Genomic DNA, 20,758 nt, shown 5'->3' on the forward strand with positions numbered 1-20,758 from the left:
GTCAAATGTTCCACCCTCAAGGAAAGTACAAGCACAGTCGCTACGTTGAAAGTGTTAAAAGTATTTCTGCTGGGTTAACTTCTCCATTTCGGGATTTCGTCTTTTGTATTTGTAAGTCTGCCTCTTTTTTATAAATGTTGTTTGCAATGTGTAATGTTTTCGACATGTTTTAACTCTGGAATACAACAGTACGGGTTTGTTTACAACTTTATCATCGGTGTCAAATGCCATTAATAGCTAACGCTGTATGGTTGTTGGGGGTTTTACTCACAAAAAACTCACAAAAAAGAGAAGACAAAAGTATAGTTTCCATAATATATTGTTATTGTGTAGGAGGTTTGCATACCTTAAGTCCAGGGTTATTCAACAAGTGGCCCTAAGGCTAATTCTTGACAGTTGACAAAAAAAAAAAGCAGATTCTATGTAAAATAGAATATATTGAAGTATTATTCGGACGTATTGATATTAGTGTATTTATTACTTGCTAGATAAGTACATGTCATTGACTACAGTACAGTACATGTCATGTCATTGACTCAGCAATTTATTGCATGCTAGCATGGAAGTGAAATAGGCTGTCCATCAAAGGTTTAAGACACTTAATATATTCATTCATTCATTTTCTACCGCTTTTCCTCACGAGGGTCGCGGCGGGGGTTGCTGGAGCCTATCCCAGCTGTCTTCGGGCGAGAGGCGGGGTACACCCTGGACTGGTCGCCAGCCAATCACAGGGCACATATAGACAAACAACCATTCACACTCACATTCATACCAATTTGGAGGCGTCAATTAACCTAGCATGTTTTTGGAATGTGGGAGGAAACCGGAGTACCCAGAGAAAACCCACGCATGCACGGGGAGAACATGCAAACTCCACACAGAGATGGCCGAGTGTGGAATTGAACCCTGGTCTCCTGACAAACAACCATTCACACTCACATTCATACCTATGGACAATTTGGAGTCGCCAATTAACCTAGCATGTTTTTGGAACGTGGGAGGAAACCGGAGTACCAGGGGGAGAAAAAGTGCAAACTCCACACAGAGATGGCCGAAGGTGGAATTGAACTCGGGTTTCCTAGCTGTGAGGCCTGCGCGCTAACCACTCGTCCACCATGCAGCCATAAAGTGTATTTAAAAGGTTTTGGACACCCATAAGCTAGGCTATAGTTATGGGTCTCCTAGCTGTGAGGTCTGCGCGCTAACCACTCGACCGCCGTGCCGCCCACACTTAATATATCCAGACCGAAATTCATACCAATATACATAATTCTGCGCATAGTCCTACCAGTGGAACTTGAACCTTTTCATTACCTGTTCTCTTTGGACAGCTCTATACTTTTGAATGTACATGTCATTGTCGTGGTTAAAAATGGTGTCCATTGGCAGGTAGAATGAGCGTGGGCTTCATAGGAGCGGGCCAGGTGGCCCATGCTCTGGTGCGAGGTTTCACAGCTGCAGGTATGTTTCACCTCCACCCGTTCACATTTGATTTGTGCTGATTGCATTCAGACGCTACCTTAACACGTTTATCTTTGTAATCAGGTGTAATTGCCAGTCACAAAATCACAGCCAGTTCCCCAGACACAGATCTCCCAACAGTCCAGGGACTGCGGGTGTGTACATTCATACAGTATGAGCCCATTGTGTTGAAGCTTGTTTAGTAAATGATATCATGTCAATGTGTGCAGAAATTAGGTGTGCATTTCACAACCAGCAACAAGGAGACGGTAAACAAAAGCGACGTCCTTTTCCTGGCGGTGAAGCCTCATATTATTCCTTTTGTACTCGACGAGATCGGACCGGATATCGAGGATCGTCACCTGATTGTGTCCTGTGCCGCAGGTGTCACCATCAGCTCCATCGAGAAGGCAAGTCGCTAAGCAGGTTTAAGTCCATTACATGCAACTCAAATACTAAGGAGTGTATCCGTTTGCAGAAGCTACTGCAGTACCGCGCGAATCCAAAGGTGATGCGTTGCATGACCAACACTCCGGTGGTCGTACGTGAAGGGGCTACTGTGTACGCCACGGGTACCCATGCCGAGGTGGAGGATGGAAAGCTCTTAGAGCAGCTGATGGCCAGTGTCGGATACTGTACGGAGGTGGAGGAGGACCTGATTGACGCCGTAACGGGCCTTAGTGGCAGTGGACCAGCTTATGTGAGTCACTTTATTGATTTTAGACATAGCAATCAGGTTCCTAAATCCAAGGCCTCTTCCTTCCCCTTATGTTTTTTACGTGAACAGACAGACAAATGTTCACTAAAAGAGATGTTTACGTGGGTGCGTGTGAATTAACAGATGAATGTTTGTTTACATAATATGTATAATAAAAAAAAAATCAGATTTCAAATAATTTCAAGTGTAATCCACACTAACCCCGACTGCGGTCTTCCAGGCATTCACGGCTGTGGATGCGCTTGCTGATGGAGGTGTGAAAATGGGCCTGCCCAGGAGACTCGCTGTACGCCTCGGAGCCCAAGCCATGATGGTAAGTGCATAAAATCTGTGAATAAAATCTTTTGTGTACAGTAGGGTGCATCAAATTTGAATGGGAAATTTTAAATTCAAAATATCAATTTGGCTGGCATTCCATTTTTTTCTAATGAACATAAAAATGTCTTGTGCCACCTCACACATAAACTTTTGTAAATTTTCGGAAAATGTGCAATTTCTAGTCTAATTGCCAAAAAGTTGACCTGGAAATGTTGAGTACAATGAACTTGTATACAGCATAATTTTCAATAGGGTTATCAAACTGTAGCTAGCTAATGTTAGCTACAGTAGAGGCAATGAGCACTAAATACCTATAAATATGACTACAAATCATTCAAATTACAAAGACAAAACCGCAAATTTGCTAGTAATATATAATAGGAGTATAAATACCAACAAGAACATAAAGATCACCTCAGAGTTCTTGAGCTGCAGTCTTTGCTGACCTCAAATCTCCATGGCGACCATTGAACTGTTCACCACTTCCACAAAAACAGTATGTATCACCCCTAAATAATCATGTATTGGAAAAATATTTTGTATGTGTTGTTTCTACATATATTGGAACACTTTTAGTACCCAGCCATATCAAAATTCAATAATTGTGTTTTTTGATGCACCCTAGTGTACAGTACAATACAACTTTACGAACTTTATAATGATATAATAATGTGCACGTGAGCTCAAACAGCTAGCAGGCACACCACTGTTATAGCCACCCTACTTTGCTCTACATCCAATGTATATTTAACAAGGGTTAATATTAGGGATGAGCGAGTACACCTCTGTTCACCCATCAAAATCATCTGAATCTGTATCTGTACATTTACCATAAACCGGAAATGGGCAGGGCTTAAGTCTGAAATTCACATGGATGGACTTTTTAGTATCAACTCTTCTCCAAATTTCATTTTTTGTATCTACTTTATGCCTTTTTTAATATGTTTTCCAGTTTTATTTTCAAATGAGTCTATCCATGCTGTGTTGTCAAAGCACAATCACAAAAAGGACCCCGGTTATAAGCAAACAAGCATACAAGCTTCCACAGTGGTGCACACAAACCGGGTTAAGAAGGTGCACACAAGCGGCAAGCCTCTTGTGAGGATTACACAATAAACGCATGATGAAATAAACACTTGAGCATGAGTGGGACAGTACTTATTCGTAGTTTTATTCGTTTCATCCTTGTACCCAGCAAAAAAAAAAACATTATCTGTAACTTATGTATACTCGTTACCTAGAAATTCCTAGTACTTTAGCCAAAAAACACACTTGCGGCACAGGGGCCACTGAATTTCTGCCGCATGTTCTGCCCCCAGAACAGTGGTTAATTGTGCCCGTCAGACCAAATCATGTGGCTACATTATCTTGCATAATATTATGTTAATCACTTGTCATATTTCTTATTATTGAAGCGACTCAGATGAGTTTCCTTAATACCCCAGCATGTGGTTTTGCATTAAGGTCAAATTCAAGCACCCTTCAAATTCTGGATGCTGTTGCCTCAATCCAGTAGAGAAAAGTCACCTGACACAAACGTCGTAATTAGCACTCAGCTGATACGATGTCTGATCTCCTTTTGTGGTTTTTGCACTCAAAGGGGGCAGATCGAATGCTCCTGGACTCAGAGCAGCACCCCGGACAGCTCAAAGACAATGTGTGCTCACCTGGGGGCGCCACCATTCACGCCCTACACGTGATGGAAAGCGGCGGATTCCGCAGCCTCCTCATCAACGCCGTGGAGGCGTCCTGCGTTAGGACGAGGTAACTGAAACAAACAAAAACAGCAGATTGTGTATTTTTGTTTTTGTTGAAAGTTCAATTGTGTTCGTTCCAAGGGAGCTTCAGTCATTGGCAGACCAGGAGAACATCTCTCCAGCGGCCATCAAGAAGACAACGCTGGACAAAGTAATGCAGCAGCCAGGAGTAACCGTGGAGGCGGTTGGAGTCAGATCACGCGGGATTAGCATCTTTAACAATAACAAACCAAAAATGAAGAAGAACTGATGATGTTAGCTTGTGGAAGCATTTTGCAATGAAAAGACAAATAGCACGATACCTACATATTTTTAACACGTTCTTCTTAAATGGGTGTTTTGAGAAGAAATTATCAATATTTATGCACGTTTATGGGGTGTGTGGGGGGGGGGGGGGGGGGGGGGGCGCCACAGTAAACAAGCATGGTGAGAATATCCAATGTTACAACTCCTGAAAGAGACATTGATGTACTTACCGCTACGTTACTGCGCTGACCTGTATGGAAATACTGCAAATATATCGAGTATATAAACTTTACAGTGTCAGGTCTCCTTAATATTCCCATTTTTGCACCCATTTTGAGGTTGTTTTTATCAAGCAGTACCGAAAATATTAGCATGTGAAGAATTGGTTCCACCAATTCAGGTACACCCTGGACTGGTGGCCAGCCAATCACAGGGCACATATAGACAAACAACCATTCACACTCACATTCATACCTATGGACAATTTGGAGTCGCCAATTAACCTAGCATGTTTTTGGAATGTGGGAGGAAACCGGAGTACACGGCGAGTACACAGGGAGAACATGCAAACTCCACACAGAGATGGCAGAGGGTGGAATTGAACCCTGGTCTCCTAGCTTTTAGCAAAACATAGCTTACTCAAACTCATTATCCCTCGAATGGTCACCCTTGTATGAATTTGGAAAATGGACCACTAGGCAAGTGGGTGGGACTTAACCGCTGGAAGAGAAGTACTGATTCACCTGAAAGGTTCACCTTTGCATTTATTAACGTCATCGTCATAAATCATATTCATTACAACAATCATAGATTAAGCAACTTGACCTGTGTTGCACTCGACTGAACTTGAAACTCATTCATTCATTTTCTACCGCTTATCCTCACGAGGGTGGCGGCGGGGGTGCTGGAGCCTATCCCAGCTGTTTTCGGGCGGTAGGCGGGGTTCACCCTGGACTGGTGGCCAGCCAATCACAGGGCACATATAGACAAACAACCATTCACACTCACATTCATACCTATGGGGAATTTGGAGTCGTTAATTAACCTAGCATGTTTTTGGAATGTGGGAGAAAACCGGAGTACCCGGAGAAAACCCAGAGGTGGCCGAGAGTAGAATTGAACTGAATGTGAGGCCTGCACGCTAACCACTCGAGCATCGCGCAGCCTGGTTTAAGTTACATTCATTCATTCATTTTCTATCGCTTATCCTCACAAGGGTTGCAGGGGGTGCTGGAGCCTATCCCAGCTGTCTTCGGGCGAAAGGCGGGGTACACCCTGGACTGGTGGCCAGCCAATCACAGGGCACATATAGACAAACAACCATTCACACTCACATTCATACCTATGGACAATTTGGAGTCGCCAATTAACCTAGCATGCATGTTGTTGGAATAATTTTACTTTATTTTAGTTTTATTGTGTGCGAGACACATTTTTGTACTTTGTATGGAAAATGTTGTAATAGAATTATTCCTATCCTCACAAGGGTCGCGGGGGGCCGGCCAATCACAGGGCACATATAGACAAACAACCATTCACACTCACATTCATACCTATGGACATTTTGGAGTCGCCAATTAACCTAGCATGTTTTTGGAATGTGGGAGGAAACCGGAGTACCCGGAGAAAACCCACACATGCACGGGGGAGAACATGCAAACTCCACACAGAGATGGCCGATGGTGGAATTGAACTCAGGTCTCCTAGCTGTGAGGTCTGCGCGCTAACCACTCAACCACCATGCAGCCTGAACTTAAAAGTGTATTCAAAAGTCAAATAGCACGTTGAGTACTACAAATGTGTACATTTGAGCCTGCAGTAAAATGAAAGCCTCCCGTGACGTACTTGACAGTTCACTGACACTCCACCCCCATGCGTACTACCTTAGATGCCCTCCTTTCCAGATATGTGTGCTATGTTTGATTACGAAATGTCATTGTTCACCTTCATTCAAAACAACACTTGTTATTAAGTACTTAAAACAAAAAGGTCGTTGTAAGAAAACTCGAAATCCGATTTTGTTCAGTTTTACAAAAAATTACAAATATCGAAATGTGTTATTGTGACTGGTTTGATTTCAGTAATTACTGAAATGGGTCATCTGTGTCAGAGACACTGAACAAAATAGCTTGGTGCAATGACTGAGTTTATTATATATAATAAGTACCAGCAGTGTAATAAAACTTGAAAATGCTTCAGGAAAAGTACTGAGGACAAAAATTACAACTCACTCTTTGCTCCCGGCACGGGAAAGTACACGACATTTATGGCTTCCATGTGTGCAAGTACACACTGAATGTGCCCATGTGGTCACACCTCCATTTGTACAGTCTATATACAGAGCTTCTCACCAAACTTAATAACCGTCTCCTACAAACCATATTAATAATATATGAAAGGGATATAAGTATATTAAATAACCTTAAATATTCATTTATCCTTTTCATTGATTCATTGGTTATTGTATGCCTGCATTTGTGTCTAAATGTGCGGCTTTTTTGTACAGATCGACTCTGACTGACTGTCTCCATTGGTGGTATTGTACAGTATTTGTTTTTGAACCCCAAAAATTCCCATATTATATCACGGAAATACAAAACACTGTTTAGCTAATCCCTTTTTTTTTCCACCGGTCAAATGTTAATTAACCTTTTTTTTTTACTTCATGTTTTGTAGAAACGTTAAAGTTTTGCAGTACTTCCCTGCGGCATAAAACTGATGTAACTGGTTTTGCCCTGTTAAGAACCTTACCTTACCTTGGGTTATTACGTATCCTCAGATAGTCTTCAGGTACCACAGTATAAAAGGCCACCTCCTATGTACTGTAAGTATTTCTCTCGTGATCATCACCATATTTGTAAGTATGACTTTCTTGGTAGCTTATGTTTGTAATTAATACTTTCAGTCCAAAGTTATTCATAATGCCCCACAGGTCTGATACTTCCTGGGACTGGACTATTGTTTTTGGTAGTAGCTCCTTCAAACCAGCAGTGTTTCTGTCCTATAGGGTATTTGTTTCAATATTTTCTTAAAAATACATCAGTGTGCTCCTGTCATATGGGGGGAGTAGGTGGGGGTTGCTGGCAGACGTTATTTGAGAGTATTAGTGCTACTCAAATGAAGGCCTTTTGAGTACTGTTGTATTATTTTAGCACACCTAAAAGACAACATTCATTCATTTTCTACTGTTTATCCTCACAAGGGGTGCTGGAGCCTATCCCAGCTGTCTTCAAGCGAGAGGCGGGGAACACCCTGGACTGGTGGCCAGCCAATCACAGGGCACATATAGACAAACAACCATTCACACTCACATTCATACCTATGGACAATTTGGAGTCGCCAATTAACCTAGCATGCATGTGGTTGGAATAATTTTACTTTATTTTAGTTTTATTGTGTGTGAGATTTATTGCTGTACGCCCCCCCCCCCCCCCCAAGTGCACATTCATTCATTTTCTACCGTTTCCTCCCACATTCCAGAAACATGTTAGGTTAATTGGCGACTCCAAATTGTCCATAGGTATGAATGTGAGTGTGAATGGTTGTTTGTCTATATGTGCCCTGTGATTGGCTGGCCACCAGTCCAGGGTGTACCCCGCCTCTCGCCCAAAAGACAGCTGGGATAGGCTCCAGCACCCCCTACAACCCTCGTGAGGATAAGCGGTAGAAAATGAATGTGTTGGATCTTAGGGAGGGTCTAAGTAGAGCTTCAAAATCCAAACCAAGTGAGACCAAAAAAACTGACTCAGCAATTTATTGCAGGCAAGCATGGAAGTGAAATCAACTGATCAAAGACCATATCACTTTCTGTAATGTACACCTAATATATCCATTTAAAAATGGTGTCCATTGGCAGGTAGAATGAGCGTGGGCTTCATAGGAGCGGGCCAGCTGGCCCATGCTCTGGTGCGAGGTTTCACAGCTGCAGGTATGTTTCACCTCCACCCGTTCACATTTGATTTGTGCTGATTGCATTCAGACGCTACCTTAACACGTTTATCTTTGTAATCAGGTGTAATTGCCAGTCACAAAATCACAGCCAGTTCCCCAGACACAGATCTCCCAACAGTCCAGGGACTGCGGGTGTGTACATTCATACAGTATGAGCCCATTGTGTTGAAGCTTGTTTAGTAAATGATATCATGTCAATGTGTGCAGAAATTAGGTGTGCATTTCACAACCAGCAACAAGGAGACGGTAAACAAAAGCGACGTCCTTTTCCTGGCGGTGAAGCCTCATATTATTCCTTTTGTACTCGACGAGATCGGACCGGATATCGAGGATCGTCACCTGATTGTGTCCTGTGCCGCAGGTGTCACCATCAGCTCCATAGAGAAGGCAAGTTTAGTCTCAAGTTCTTGTTTTTTAATGCACAAGATTAGACACATGCAATCCAGAATATGATATGTAAATGTTACATTTGCTGGAGTGTGTGGAGGGTGCTGGAGCCTATCCCAGCTGTCTTGGAGCGAGAGGCGGGGTACACCCTGGACTGATCACCAGCCAATCACAGGGCACATATAGACAAACAACCATTCACACTCACATTCATACCTATGGACAATTTGGAGTCGCCAATTAACCTAGCATGCATGTTGTTGAAATAATTTTACTTTATTTTAGTTTTATTGTGTGCGAGATTCATTGTTGTACGTCCCCCCACAAGTGCACATTCATTCATTCATTTTCTACCGCTTATCCTCACGAGGGTCATGGGTATGCTTGAGCCTATCCCAGCTGTCTTTGGGGCGAGAGGCGGGGTACACCCTGGACTGGTGGGCAGCCAATCACAGGGCACATATAGACAAACAACCTTTCACAGTCATATTAATACCTATGGACAATTTGGAGTCACTAATTAACCTAGCGTGTTTTTGGAATGTGGGAGGAAACCGGAGTAGAAAACCCATGCATGCACGGGGAGAACATGCAAACTCCACACAGAGATGGCCGAGGGTGGAATTGAACCAGAGTCTCCTAGCTGTGAGGTCTGCACGCGAACTACTCGACCGCCGTGCCACCCATCTGTAAAATTAAATCATTTAAAAAAAACATAAAAATCCAAAAATTGTTACAACTATAATGATGAAAATGGTAATATTAATTCTGAAATAATTTTACTTTATTTTAGTTTTATTGTGTGCGACATTCATTGTTGTTGTACGTCCCCCCCCCCCAAGTGCACATTCATTCATTTTCTACCGCTTATCCTCACGAGGGTCATGGGTATGCTGGAGCCTATCCCAGCTGTCTTAAGACGAGAGGCGGGGTACACCCTGGACTGATCGCCAGCCAATCACAGGGCACATATAGACAAACAACCATTCACACTCACATTCATACCTATGTACAATTTGGAGTCGCTAATTAACCTAGCATGTTTTTGGAATGTGGGAGGAAACCGGAGTACCCGGAGAAAACCCACGCATGCACGGAGAGAACATGTAAACTCCACACAGAGATGGCCGTGGGTGGAATTGAACCCTGGTCTCCAAATAATTTTTTTTTAAGTCGCTAATCAGGTTCAAGTCCATTATATGCAACTCAAATCCTAATTAGTGTATCCGTTTGCAGAAGCTACTGCAGTATCACACCAATCCAAAGGTGATGCGTTGCATGACCAACACTCCGGTGGTTGTACGTGAAGGGGCTACCGTGTACGCAACGGGTACCCATGCCGAGGTGGAGGATGGAAAGCTCTTAAAGCAGCTGATGACCAGTGTCGGATACTGTACGGAGGTGGAGGAGGACCTGATTGACGCCGTAACGGGTCTGAGTGGCAGTGGACCAGCTTATGTGAGTCACGTTATTGATTTTAGACATAGCAATCAGGTTCCTAAATCCAAGGCCTCTTTTAAACCCTTCCTTCCCGTTTTGTTTACGTGTGATTGGACAGTCGGGGTTTCACATTGGGTGTATATGAATACATGTTAAATCCAATTTATATGCAGTATGCAAATGGATAAACAGCTGTTTACATGTCTGTGTGTGAATGGACAGACAAGCGTTCACATGTGTGAATTTTTAAATAAAGATTTCAAATCAGTTTTGGTGTAATAATTTCAATGAAAAAAACAAACATGCTCACCCCACTTTATCCCTGATTGTGGTCTTCCAGGCATTCACAGCTGCAGATGCCCTTGCTGATGGAGGTGTGAAAATGGGCCTTCCCAGGAGACTCGCTGTACGTGTCGGAGCCCAAGCCATGTTGGTATGTGCATTACAGCTAGCGTCTTTTCCTCACAGACAACAACGACATTTTTGCGAATCAATCAATCAATCAATCAATCAAGATACCCAACACCAACAACATAATTACCGCTATGCTGATACAATCTCTGGATCTTCTTGTCTCAAAGGGGGCAGCTCGAATGCTTCTGGACTGGGAGGAACACCCCGCAATGTTTAAGGACAAAGTGTGCACACCAGGTGGCGCCACCATTCACGCCATGCACGTATTGGAAAACGGCGGTTTCCGCAGCCTCCTCATCAACGCTGTGGAGGCCTCCTGCTCCAGGGCGAGAGAACTGCAAAAACTTAAGAGCTGATTGTTTATTTTTTGAATAAAAGTTAAATTGTGTGCTTTAGTTATTGGGTTTGACAATGAAAACAATAACAACTGTTTTGATTGGACAGTGTGTTACACAATTTGATGCCTACATATTTTTTTTATTTTGTTATACCAAAAAAATGATCAATATTTTGGGTTTATGGTGAGAATCTATGCAAACTATCTTCTGTTTTGAAGCTCTACTTGGAAGCTCCTTATCATTCATTCATTTTCTACCGCTTATCCTCATGAGGGTTGCGGGGGTGCTGGAGCCTATCCCAGCTGTCTTTGGGGCGAGAGGCGGGGTACACCATGGACTGGTGGCCAGCCAATAGACAAACAACCATTTACAGCTATGGACAATTTGGAGTCACAAATTAACCTAGTATGCATGTTGTTGGAATAATTTTACTTTATTTTAGTTTTATTGTGTGCGAGATTCATTGTTGTACGCCCCCCCCACAAGTGCACATTCATTCATTCATTTTCCACTGCTTATCCTCACGAGGGTCATGGGTATGCTGGAGCCTATCCCAGCTGTCTTCGGGTGAGAGGCGGGGTACACCCTGGACTGGTGGGCAGCCAATCACAGGGCACATATAGACAAACAACCATTCACACTCACATTCATACCTATGGACAATTTGGAGTCGCCAATTAACCTAGCATGCATGTTGTTGGAATAATTTTACTTTATTTTAGTTTTATTGTGTGCGAGATTCATTGTTGTACGCCCCCCAGTGCACATTCATTCATTCATTTTCTACCGCTTATCCTCACGAGGGTCACGGGTATGCTGGAGCCTATCCCAGCTGTCGTTGGGCGAGAGGCGGGGTACACCATGGACTGGTTGCCAGCCAATAGACAAACAACCATTCACAGCTATGGACAATTTGGAGTCGCCAATTAACCTAGCATGCATGTTGTTGTAATAATTTTACTTTATATTAGTTTTATTGTGTGCGAGATTCATTGTTGTACGTCCCCCCACAAGTGCACATTCATTCATTTATTCATTTTCTACCGCTTATCCTCACGAGGGTCATGGGTATGCTGGAGCCTATCCCAGCTATCTTCGGGTGAGAGGCGGGGTACACCATGGACTGGTGGACTGGTCATTCATTCATTTTCTACCGCTTATCCTCACGAGGGTCACGGGTATGCTGGAGCCTATCCCAGCTGTCGTTGGGCGAGAGGCGGGGTACACCATGGACTGGTTGCCAGCCAATAGACAAACAACCATTTACAGCTATGGACAATTTGGAGTCACAAATTAACCTAGTATGCATGTTGTTGGAATAATTTTACTTTATTTTAGTTTTATTGTGTGCGAGATTCATTGTTGTACGCCCCCCCCCACAAGTGCACATTCATTCATTCATTTTCCACTGCTTATCCTCACGAGGGTCATGGGTATGCTGGAGCCTATCCCAGCTGTCTTCGGGTGAGAGGCGGGGTACACCCTGGACTGGTGGCCAGCCAATCACAGGGCACATATAGACAAACAACCATTCACACTCACATTCATACCTATGGACAATTTGGAGTCGCCAATTAACCTAGCATGCATGTTGTTGGAATAATTTTACTTTATTTTAGTTTTATTGTGTGCGAGATTCATTGTTGTACGCCCCCCAGTGCACATTCATTAATTCATTTTCTACCGCTTATCCTCATCACTTCATTGATGTGAAATGACTTCCTATGTTTACATTGGGTGTATATGAATACCCACCACCTTTACCCATATTAGCTGAGTGGTACAGGGGCATCTTTTCCTCTCGGACTACCACTGAATTTCTGCCGCATGTTCTGCCCCCCAGCACAGTGGTTAATTGTGCCCGTCAGACCAAATCATGTGGCTACATTATCTTGCATAATATTATGTTAATCACTTGTCATATTGCTTGTTACTGAAGCGACTCAATTGAGTGAGCAGACCTTGAATAGTTTCCTTATAGACGCACCTTCTTAATACGGCAGCATGCGGGTTTGCATAAAGGTCAAATTCAAGCACCCTTCAAATTCCGGACGCTGTTGCCTAAGTCCAGGAGAGAAAAGTCACCCGACACAAACGACGTAATTAGCACTCAGCTGATATGATCTGTGGATTTCCTTTTGTGGTTTTTGCACTCAAAGGGGGCAGCTTGGAGCAGCACCCCGAGCAGCTCAAGGACAACGTGTGCTCACTTGGGGGTGGTGGGGCGGGCGCGATCATTCAGGCCCCTACACATCCTCATCAAGGCCGTGGAGGCCTCCTGCGTCAGGACCAGGTAACTGGAACAAAGAAAGAGCGGATTGTGTATTTTTAAGTTGAAGGTGAAATTGTGTTTATTTCAACTGTCATTATGAGTCGGGATTCCCTCCTAAAAATGAAGCTTTATGTACTTCCTGTTTGTTAAACTTCTATTTGTTATGAATATGCAGACTTAAAACCATTAACAAAACTTGAGTACTATTAAATAAGAGCTGCTTCTTCCTACTTCATTTCAAACATGTCTAAATGTAAAATGTAAACATGTAAATAAAGTACAGAATTCCCATCATACAGGGTATACTTTTGGCTGAAAATGTGACCCATGCGTATCTTCATGAATGAAGTCACGTGACCAAACACGATGACGTGATACAAGAGAAAGGAATCAACAACAAGGAAAGCAAGCTAGCTGGCGGTTCTTTTTTTTTTTGTAGTGAGAGCGCTTCTTGTCAAAGTCTCTTCCAAAAACACTAAACTGTACCTCTTGTATTTTCGCGTAGCTTCGAGAAGAAGTCACTGAGTGCTACAAGTTGAAGAAAACGTCACTCCCGAGTCAGGTGGGCTGGTGGTGTTGTTGTGCTGACTGTGCATATGCCTTCGCTTTCGGCTTCTTTTGACAGTCTGACCCGCTGTTAGCCTCCCGGATTAGCCACCTAGCTTGGGCAGCGCGTGACGTTAGCGCGACTGTGGCGTGACTGGACCTTTTCAGTGTAAGAGCTTCTGCGCACCTCTAGTATACCAGCGCTTTTCATTTGAAGGGACATAGCGGAAGTGTGGCGTGTCTGTGTCTGTGAAACGACAACAAAGGTTTTCCTCACTGCAACTGAGACGGAAGCTAATCTTTTGTACACAATTTAACTGATTTCAATAGCAGTACGATTTTAGTCTCTGTCGCGTTATTTTTTGTAGTTGGCTGCTGTGAAGTAGCGTGGAATTCCTTCCTTTCTCTCTTCCTTTTTTAAGCGGCTTGTTTATTAGTAGGCGGGGAGTTGTTTGACACTTACTTTGACGCGTAAAGGGGCTAAAGGGAAGGGGGTGGACAGAGTCGCGGAATGTCCAAAGTGTCCAAATAGGGCTGCATGTCGGCGTCCGCAAGCGTCTATTGTCAACTCATGCGAACCTGCTGCTTCATCACCTCGCCGTCAAAAAGGGGAGCAAAGAGCGATCGAACCGAGAAGGCTGAGGATTGACCGTCACAACAGCAGCAGAAGCAGCAGTCAGGTTGGTCGCCTCATTCTCTCATGTCATCCCCCACCGAACCCTTAAATCGAACCCCCCCTTCCTAAATCCATTCATTATTGTTTTCTCCTTATTATATCCAACCTGACCCCCCCACCCCACACACACACACACACAACCGCCACCCCCACGCTACCGAAACGCCAATTCATTGAACACCATCGCTTCGCAATTGGAACAATAGCCAAAAAGCGTCTTTTGTTTTAACAGCGTTATTTGCAGCATGCTGAATCATCACAATAGCACCCTAAATATAGCATCATCGATGTTTATCTCCAAGCCTCCGAGGTGGGTCGAGATGCGGGGTTGATAGCAAACCAACCATGAGCATCAGCATGCATTTATCATAATGCCTCTTTGTTGTCTTTATAGCGGTGCTCAGCCAGGGTGTGAGTGCATTCGTACCTGAGTGCCTATAGCTGTCAAATAGCGTTTAAAATGCACGCTAAGCAATATATCACGATGGTATAATGGAGTTCTGCAACGCGTGGCTGTCATATCTGGGTCATGTGCATTTATTATTGGAACGTATGGGAAGTTAAAAAGCATGATGATGTCTTGAGGATATAATGGGACAATAATAAAGTCTCGGAAGCATAGGAATGTTGGGGAATTGAGTCAGAATATAACATGGGATATCTTTTTCCTGACCGGATTTTGGAAACTTGTATTCAGAACTAGAAAAATCATGTTTTCAGTGTTGGTGAAATCATATCTGTGAGACTTTTTTTTGTCTCTCCAGATCTTATGTATATATGTGTGTGTGTGTGTGTGTGTGAGTGATAGGAAGAAAAGCTCTTGGGAGGGAGTGTCTCCTTCCTCTTTTTTCCTTCTCATATTCAGATCAATACAGTCATTGTGATTTGACTAGCTACTAGAAAGTAGTACTACTGGGAGAAACCATAAGTCTAAAGTTGTAATATTACAGTAAAAAAGTCGTAATATTACGCATAATATACAGTACCTGTGGATTTTATAACAGAAAGGAGTATTTAAAGAAAAAAAATATATATATAGAAGAATAACATCCGGGACCATGAAGTATGTCCAAATATAGTTGGAATAAATTATACTATTTGTGATAAAAAAAAAAAACATAATATAAAAAAAGTTTTAATTCCATAAATACCATGAAGTATGTCCATATATAGTTGAAATAAATTATACTTTTATGAGAATATTTGTTATAAAAAAAATGAAACAGAATATTTAAAAAAAGTTTTAATTCCATAAATACCACAAAGTATGTCCAAATATAGTTGGAATAAATGATACTTTTATGAGAATATTTGTTATAAAAAAATAAAACATAATATAAAAAAGTTTTAATTCCATAAATACCACAAAGTATGTCCAAATCTAGTTGGAATAAATTATACTTTTATGAGAATATTTGTTATTTAAAAACCATAATATTAAAAAAAAATTAATTCCATAAATACCATGAAGTATGTCCAAATATAATTGGAATAAATGGAATAAATTATACTTTTATGAGAATATTTGTTATAAAAAATATAATATAAAAAAAGGTTTTAATTCCATAAATACCATGAAGTATGTCCAAATATAGTTGGAATAAATTATACTTTTATGAGAATATTTGTTATTAAAAAAACATAATATTCAAAAAAGTTTTAATTCCATAAATACCATGAAGTATGTCCAAATATAATTGGAATAAATTGAATAAATTATACTTTTATGAGATATTTGTTATAAAAAATCTAATATAAAAAAAGCTTTTAATTCCATAAATACATGAAGAATGTCCAAATATAGTTGGAATAAATTATACTTTTATGAGAATATTTGTTATTAAAAAACATAATATTCAAAAAAGTTTTAATTCCATAAATACCATGAAGTATGTCCAAATATAATTGGAATAAATGGAACAAATTATACTTTTATGAGAATATTTGTTATAAAAAAATAATATAAAAAAAAGTTTTAATTCCATAAATACCATGAAGTATGTCCAATTATAGTTGGAATAAATTATTCTTTTATGAGAATATTTGCTATAAAAAACACAATATAAAAAAGTTTTAATTCCATAAATACCACGAAGTATGTCCAAATATAGTTGAAATAAATTATACTTTTATGAGAATATTTGTTATTTAAAAAAACAACATAATATTCAAAAGAAAGTTTTCATTTTATTATCAGAAGTCATGATGCGACTTTATTCCTGTAAAATTATTAGAAGAAACCAGTAATACCATGAGGGGAAAAAAGTTTTTTTAAGAAAATATATTACAATAACGACATAAACTTGAGTGGTTTTGATCTAAGACAATGAAATAGATTGTGGAGCCAAAATTGTGCAAGCATCATCAAATTATAAAAAAAAATATATATAAAAATAATTAAAAAAATAAAAATATTATTGTCTTAAGCACAACTTTTTTTCTCCTTTTTTAAAAAAAAAAATAATAATTTTTTGTCAATATGTTATTCCAAATACGGACGAAGATTTAACACGATTTACCAGTCCATTTCTCTTATTTTGATTTGGCAGATGCTCTTGTTTCTCCCCCACCAGTGGCATGATGAAATTTTCCGCCCATTAGCCTGCATGGAGGGCAGGTAATGAATTATCCGCGGAGAATCCCGGCGCCTTTTTTTTTTTTTTTTTTAAAGTCACCTTGGAAACTGTTGAGCATTTATACGCAGATAGAAGTTTCCCCCTTTCTTGCTCGCCTAGCCAACTTATTTCATCATCGTCCTTGCTCTCGTGTGTGTGTGTGTGTGTGTGCGTTGCATTTAAATGTGTTTAGAAGGCAGGTGCTCGGCTTTGCAATAAAGCCCCGTCGCTGCCTTTCCTGTGCAGGTAACAAGAATAGATGAGGAACCCGTGTAAGAGCTTGCTGCGGCTGCCGGAGGTGTGCTGTTGCCGGCAGGTAGTTGTGGACATCAGCGCTGAGATTTATTACCTCTTACAATTGAGGTGTTGCGAAAATAAGGGTGGGATACTGCATACGCGGCTTTAGAATTTTATGTACGGTTGACGAAACACAAAGCAAGACTTGTGGCCCACAACACCTCAGTATGGCCGACACAGTACTGCGCCCGGGGACTAGTTTACGCCTATTCAGGACAATTAATAGCCTCCAGAAAGGAACACAAACGTGGGATTTGTCCACAAAAGTGCTGCTTAAGCTTCACGGGAGAAATGCCTGGAAGCAAACGGAGAGCAAGATCAATATATATATATATATTTTTTTTCTTCTTCCCCGGCTCCCTCGTTCCTTCCAACAGGGCGGGATTGTTGGTGATGAAACCTCTTGCAAGTGTGATTGCTAAGCGTTGCGATATGCCCGCTGCTGATACTTTCAACTCCATAGAGCGGCAAGTGTGTTTGATGACTCTCTGCTTGGAACTTAAATGAGATTTGGCATGTTCATTAGTGCCCTCCGTGTGTTTTCAGAAGGAATGGGAGAAAATATGGAGTCGGTCGTCGCTTTGCAGCTTGAACCCAAAAGACTGCAAAGACCTGCAAAAGTTTTTCTTCATCCAGATCAGAGGTCTCCAAAGTGCAATCCAGGCACCTTCTATGACCCATGGTACATTCTAAAAACATGATTTAACAAGAAAACTAAAAAAAAAAATAAAAAAAAAATGTAGTAATGGCATGTACTCATACACTGCAGCATGCCATAACAATCCCCGGATATTATGGAAACACGTCATAAAGCAGCGTGTGATGAAATGACACAGGAAGGAAATGGTTTGGCATTTATTATTAATATAATGTCCAAAAGAAAATATGGAAAAATCAGCAGAAATATATCAAAATATTAAGAAAAAAAACAAATTTTACAAAAATAATGTCATATTATCCACCAGTCCACCTTGCCCAAAGACAACTGGGATAGGCTCCAGCATACCCTTACGATCCTAGTGAGGGTAAGCTGCATAGAAAATGTATGGATGTAATATTATAAAACAATTATGTCATTTTAATAGTATGTGTTGAAATATTGCATTTTTAAAAATTACATGTTGAAATAGTTTGGGGAAAAAACACTGGAAGTGAAAAAACTTTGTGAATAAAGTCAAAATATTAAGAAAGTCATATTTTTGAGCAAGAAAAAGGCGGCAATTTTATGAAAATATTACATATTACAGCAAAATATGTCAATATTTTCGAAAACCCGTTTACGAACATTATTAGAGCCCTCCAGACATTAAATAACAGCCCTATAGTCAATTTACATTTTTATTATCTAATATTCATTCATTTTCTACCGCTTATCCTCACGAGGGTCGCGGGGTTGCTGGAGCCTATCCCAGCTGTCTTCGGGCGAGAGGCGGGGTACACCCTGGACTGGTGGCCAGCCAATCACAGGGCACATATAGACAAACAACCATTCACACTCACATTCATACCTATGGACAATTTGGAGTCGCCAATTAACCTAGCATGTTTTTGGAATGTGGGAGGAAACCGGAGTACCCGGAAAAAACCCAGAGATGGCTGAGGGTGGAATCGAACTCGGGTCTTTTAGCTGTGTGGCCTGTGCACTAATCACTTCTCCTGCCGCTAAGACAAGAAAGTCAAAATATAATGAGAATAAATAAAGACATACTACTATGAGGAAAAAAAATACAAGAAGAAAGTTGAAATACAATATTTGTAAAATTAAATTATTATGTTTATTTTTGAAAGGTGCATGGCGGTCCAGTGGTTAGCGCGCAGACCTCACAGCTAGGAGACCCAAGTTCAATCCCACGTGCATGTTCTCCCCGTGCATGCGTGGGTTTTCTCCAGGTACTCCGGTTTCCTCCCACATTCCAAAAACATGCTAGGTTAATTGGCGACTCCAAATTGTCCATAGGTATGAATGTGAGTGTGAATGGTTGTTTGTCTATATGTGCCCTGTGATTGGCTGGCCACCAGTCCAGGGTGTACCCCGCCTCTCGCCCCAAAACAGCTGGGATAGGCTCCAGCACCCCATGCGACCCTCGTGAGGATAAGCGGTAGAAAATGAATGAATGAATGTAACTTAAACCGAGCGGTTAGCGCGCAGGTCTCACAACTAGGAGACCCAAGTTCAATTCCACCCTCGGCCATCTCTGGGTTTTCTCCAGGTACTCCGGTTTCCTCCCACATTCCAAAAACATGCTAGGTTAATTAACGACTCCAAATTGTCCATAGGTATGAATGTGAGTGTGAATGGTTGTTTGTCTATATGTGCTTTGTGATTGGCTTGCGACCGGTCCGAAAACAGCTGGGATAGGCTCCAGCAACCCTGCGACCCTTGTGAGGATAAGCGGTAAAAAATGAATGAATGAATGATTATTGTTGAGTCCATAAATAGGTTTTAAATACACAAGCTAATGTTGCACACAAACCGAAACCCTTAGTTTGAGCTACACGTACTCTCCACTCCACTTCGCCACTCTGGTCTTTAAGGACAACGAGGTCCACTAGAGACCAATCTGCATTTTTCAAACCTGACCTGCGTTATCTTCCAATATTTATTAGCGCATATCACTCTCACTGATGAGTTCCTTGCGTTGTTTCCCGTCTTATTAATTAACTCGTGTCCACCGTCCGTGGAGATGAGCCGGTCCTTTTTTTTGGCAAAACATGGCTGTTGTGATGGAGTGGATATGTAAATGATATTCTAAGGAGGTTAAAGATAGTGAGACCTTGTTCTAAGATAAGAAGTGTATAACCCACATAGGAAAGGAGCTCAGGCGGATCGTTGAGTGCCTTAAGCTCCGTGGGCTCCCGCGTTAAAATATGCAGGTGCTGGAGACGGAAAAGTGTCTTTCATGTCAGTCGCCACTAATCATTTGCAGCCTCTGTGTTTTCCGAGATTCCGATTTTATTTGGAATTTGAACTAATATACCAGCGTGTGTGTTTGTGTACAGCAGTGGTGGGGTTTCTGTGCCATGCTAAAGAAAGAATAACAAAACTCCTCTGTGGGTGGAACAGGCCCTGCGGGACTCCTCTTCTTTGATATTATATTTATTCTTCTGCTTTAACTCTTACATGAACGAGTGACTGGACCATATACTTTTTCATAAGTGGATCAAAAATGACCCATACTAGAATCAATGTTTTTATGCCAATTTTGCCATTTTGGTTATATTTAGTATTATATTTAGGAGTTGATAAGTTGATAAGAATCAAAGGTTCCTATTGGATTCCATAGAAAATGCATGCAAAATATTTGTATTCGTATATGAGCAT

General features: G+C 41.3%; 3 protein-coding genes and 1 long non-coding RNA gene across 12 annotated transcripts in view; 3 read left to right on the plus strand and 1 right to left on the minus strand.

Moving 5' to 3' along the window:
- On the plus strand, window positions 1-4,626 carry LOC131102947 (pyrroline-5-carboxylate reductase 1, mitochondrial-like). 2 transcript variants are annotated; one of them, XM_058048648.1, is made up of 8 exons: window positions 1-111; window positions 1,390-1,461; window positions 1,546-1,616; window positions 1,692-1,871; window positions 1,940-2,161; window positions 2,400-2,492; window positions 4,098-4,261; window positions 4,336-4,626. In XM_058048648.1, the coding sequence occupies exons 1-8, from the start codon at window positions 6-8 to the stop codon at window positions 4,502-4,504; spliced, it is 1,077 nt and encodes a 358-aa protein (XP_057904631.1). In that variant the 5' UTR covers window positions 1-5; the 3' UTR covers window positions 4,505-4,626. The 2 variants fall into 2 exon arrangements, with proteins under 2 accessions (XP_057904631.1, XP_057904634.1); XM_058048651.1 differs by having other exon boundaries at window positions 40-111; window positions 1,394-1,461.
- LOC131102950 (uncharacterized) lies at window positions 1,939-13,953 on the minus strand. Of its 4 annotated transcripts, none has more exons than XR_009119520.1 (4): window positions 13,789-13,953; window positions 13,241-13,327; window positions 10,589-13,091; window positions 1,939-4,265 (listed from the first exon to the last, which is right to left on the minus strand). It is a non-coding gene; the product is annotated as an uncharacterized LOC131102950 (long non-coding RNA). The 4 variants fall into 4 exon arrangements; XR_009119522.1 differs by lacking the exon at window positions 1,939-4,265 and adding an exon at window positions 8,010-9,525 and having other exon boundaries at window positions 10,589-11,027; XR_009119521.1 differs by lacking the exon at window positions 1,939-4,265 and adding an exon at window positions 8,010-8,825.
- LOC131102948 (pyrroline-5-carboxylate reductase 2-like) lies at window positions 8,165-11,054 on the plus strand. The gene is made up of 6 exons (XM_058048652.1): window positions 8,165-8,428; window positions 8,513-8,583; window positions 8,659-8,838; window positions 10,075-10,296; window positions 10,619-10,711; window positions 10,860-11,054. The coding sequence occupies exons 1-6, from the start codon at window positions 8,362-8,364 to the stop codon at window positions 11,046-11,048; spliced, it is 822 nt and encodes a 273-aa protein (XP_057904635.1). The 5' UTR covers window positions 8,165-8,361; the 3' UTR covers window positions 11,049-11,054.
- LOC131102949 (transcription factor MafG) overlaps window positions 13,702-20,758 on the plus strand; it is a 24,491-nt gene continuing 17,434 nt past the window's right edge. The window contains exons 1-2 of one of the 5 annotated variants that reach the window (XM_058048654.1): window positions 13,702-14,528; window positions 17,983-18,118. The gene's annotated coding sequence lies outside the window, so the exon portion shown is untranslated. The remainder of the gene's footprint in view (window positions 14,529-17,982; window positions 18,119-20,758) is intronic. The other 4 variants (XM_058048655.1, XM_058048656.1, XM_058048653.1 and 1 more) reach the window with 4 other exon arrangements.

This window comes from Doryrhamphus excisus, chromosome 15 (assembly GCF_030265055.1).
Source record: "Doryrhamphus excisus isolate RoL2022-K1 chromosome 15, RoL_Dexc_1.0, whole genome shotgun sequence".
Taxonomy (NCBI): domain Eukaryota; kingdom Metazoa; phylum Chordata; class Actinopteri; order Syngnathiformes; family Syngnathidae; genus Doryrhamphus; species Doryrhamphus excisus.

What these genes read in the sequence shown, in the direction of transcription:
- LOC131102947 (XM_058048648.1), top strand. Translation starts at nt 6, where the DNA reads ATGTTCCACCCTCAAGGAAAGTACAAGCACAGTCGCTACGTTGAAAGT. An exon ending in GGATTTCGTCTTTTGTATTT is followed by an intron (nt 112 to 1,389) that starts GTAAGTCTGCCT and finishes GTCCATTGGCAG; the next exon opens with GTAGAATGAGCGTGGGCTTC. An exon ending in CCATCAGCTCCATCGAGAAG is followed by an intron (nt 1,872 to 1,939) that starts GCAAGTCGCTAA and finishes ATCCGTTTGCAG; the next exon opens with AAGCTACTGCAGTACCGCGC.
- LOC131102948 (XM_058048652.1), top strand. Translation starts at nt 8,362, where the DNA reads ATGAGCGTGGGCTTCATAGGAGCGGGCCAGCTGGCCCATGCTCTGGTG. An exon ending in CAACAGTCCAGGGACTGCGG is followed by an intron (nt 8,584 to 8,658) that starts GTGTGTACATTC and finishes CAATGTGTGCAG; the next exon opens with AAATTAGGTGTGCATTTCAC. An exon ending in GTGGCAGTGGACCAGCTTAT is followed by an intron (nt 10,297 to 10,618) that starts GTGAGTCACGTT and finishes GTGGTCTTCCAG; the next exon opens with GCATTCACAGCTGCAGATGC.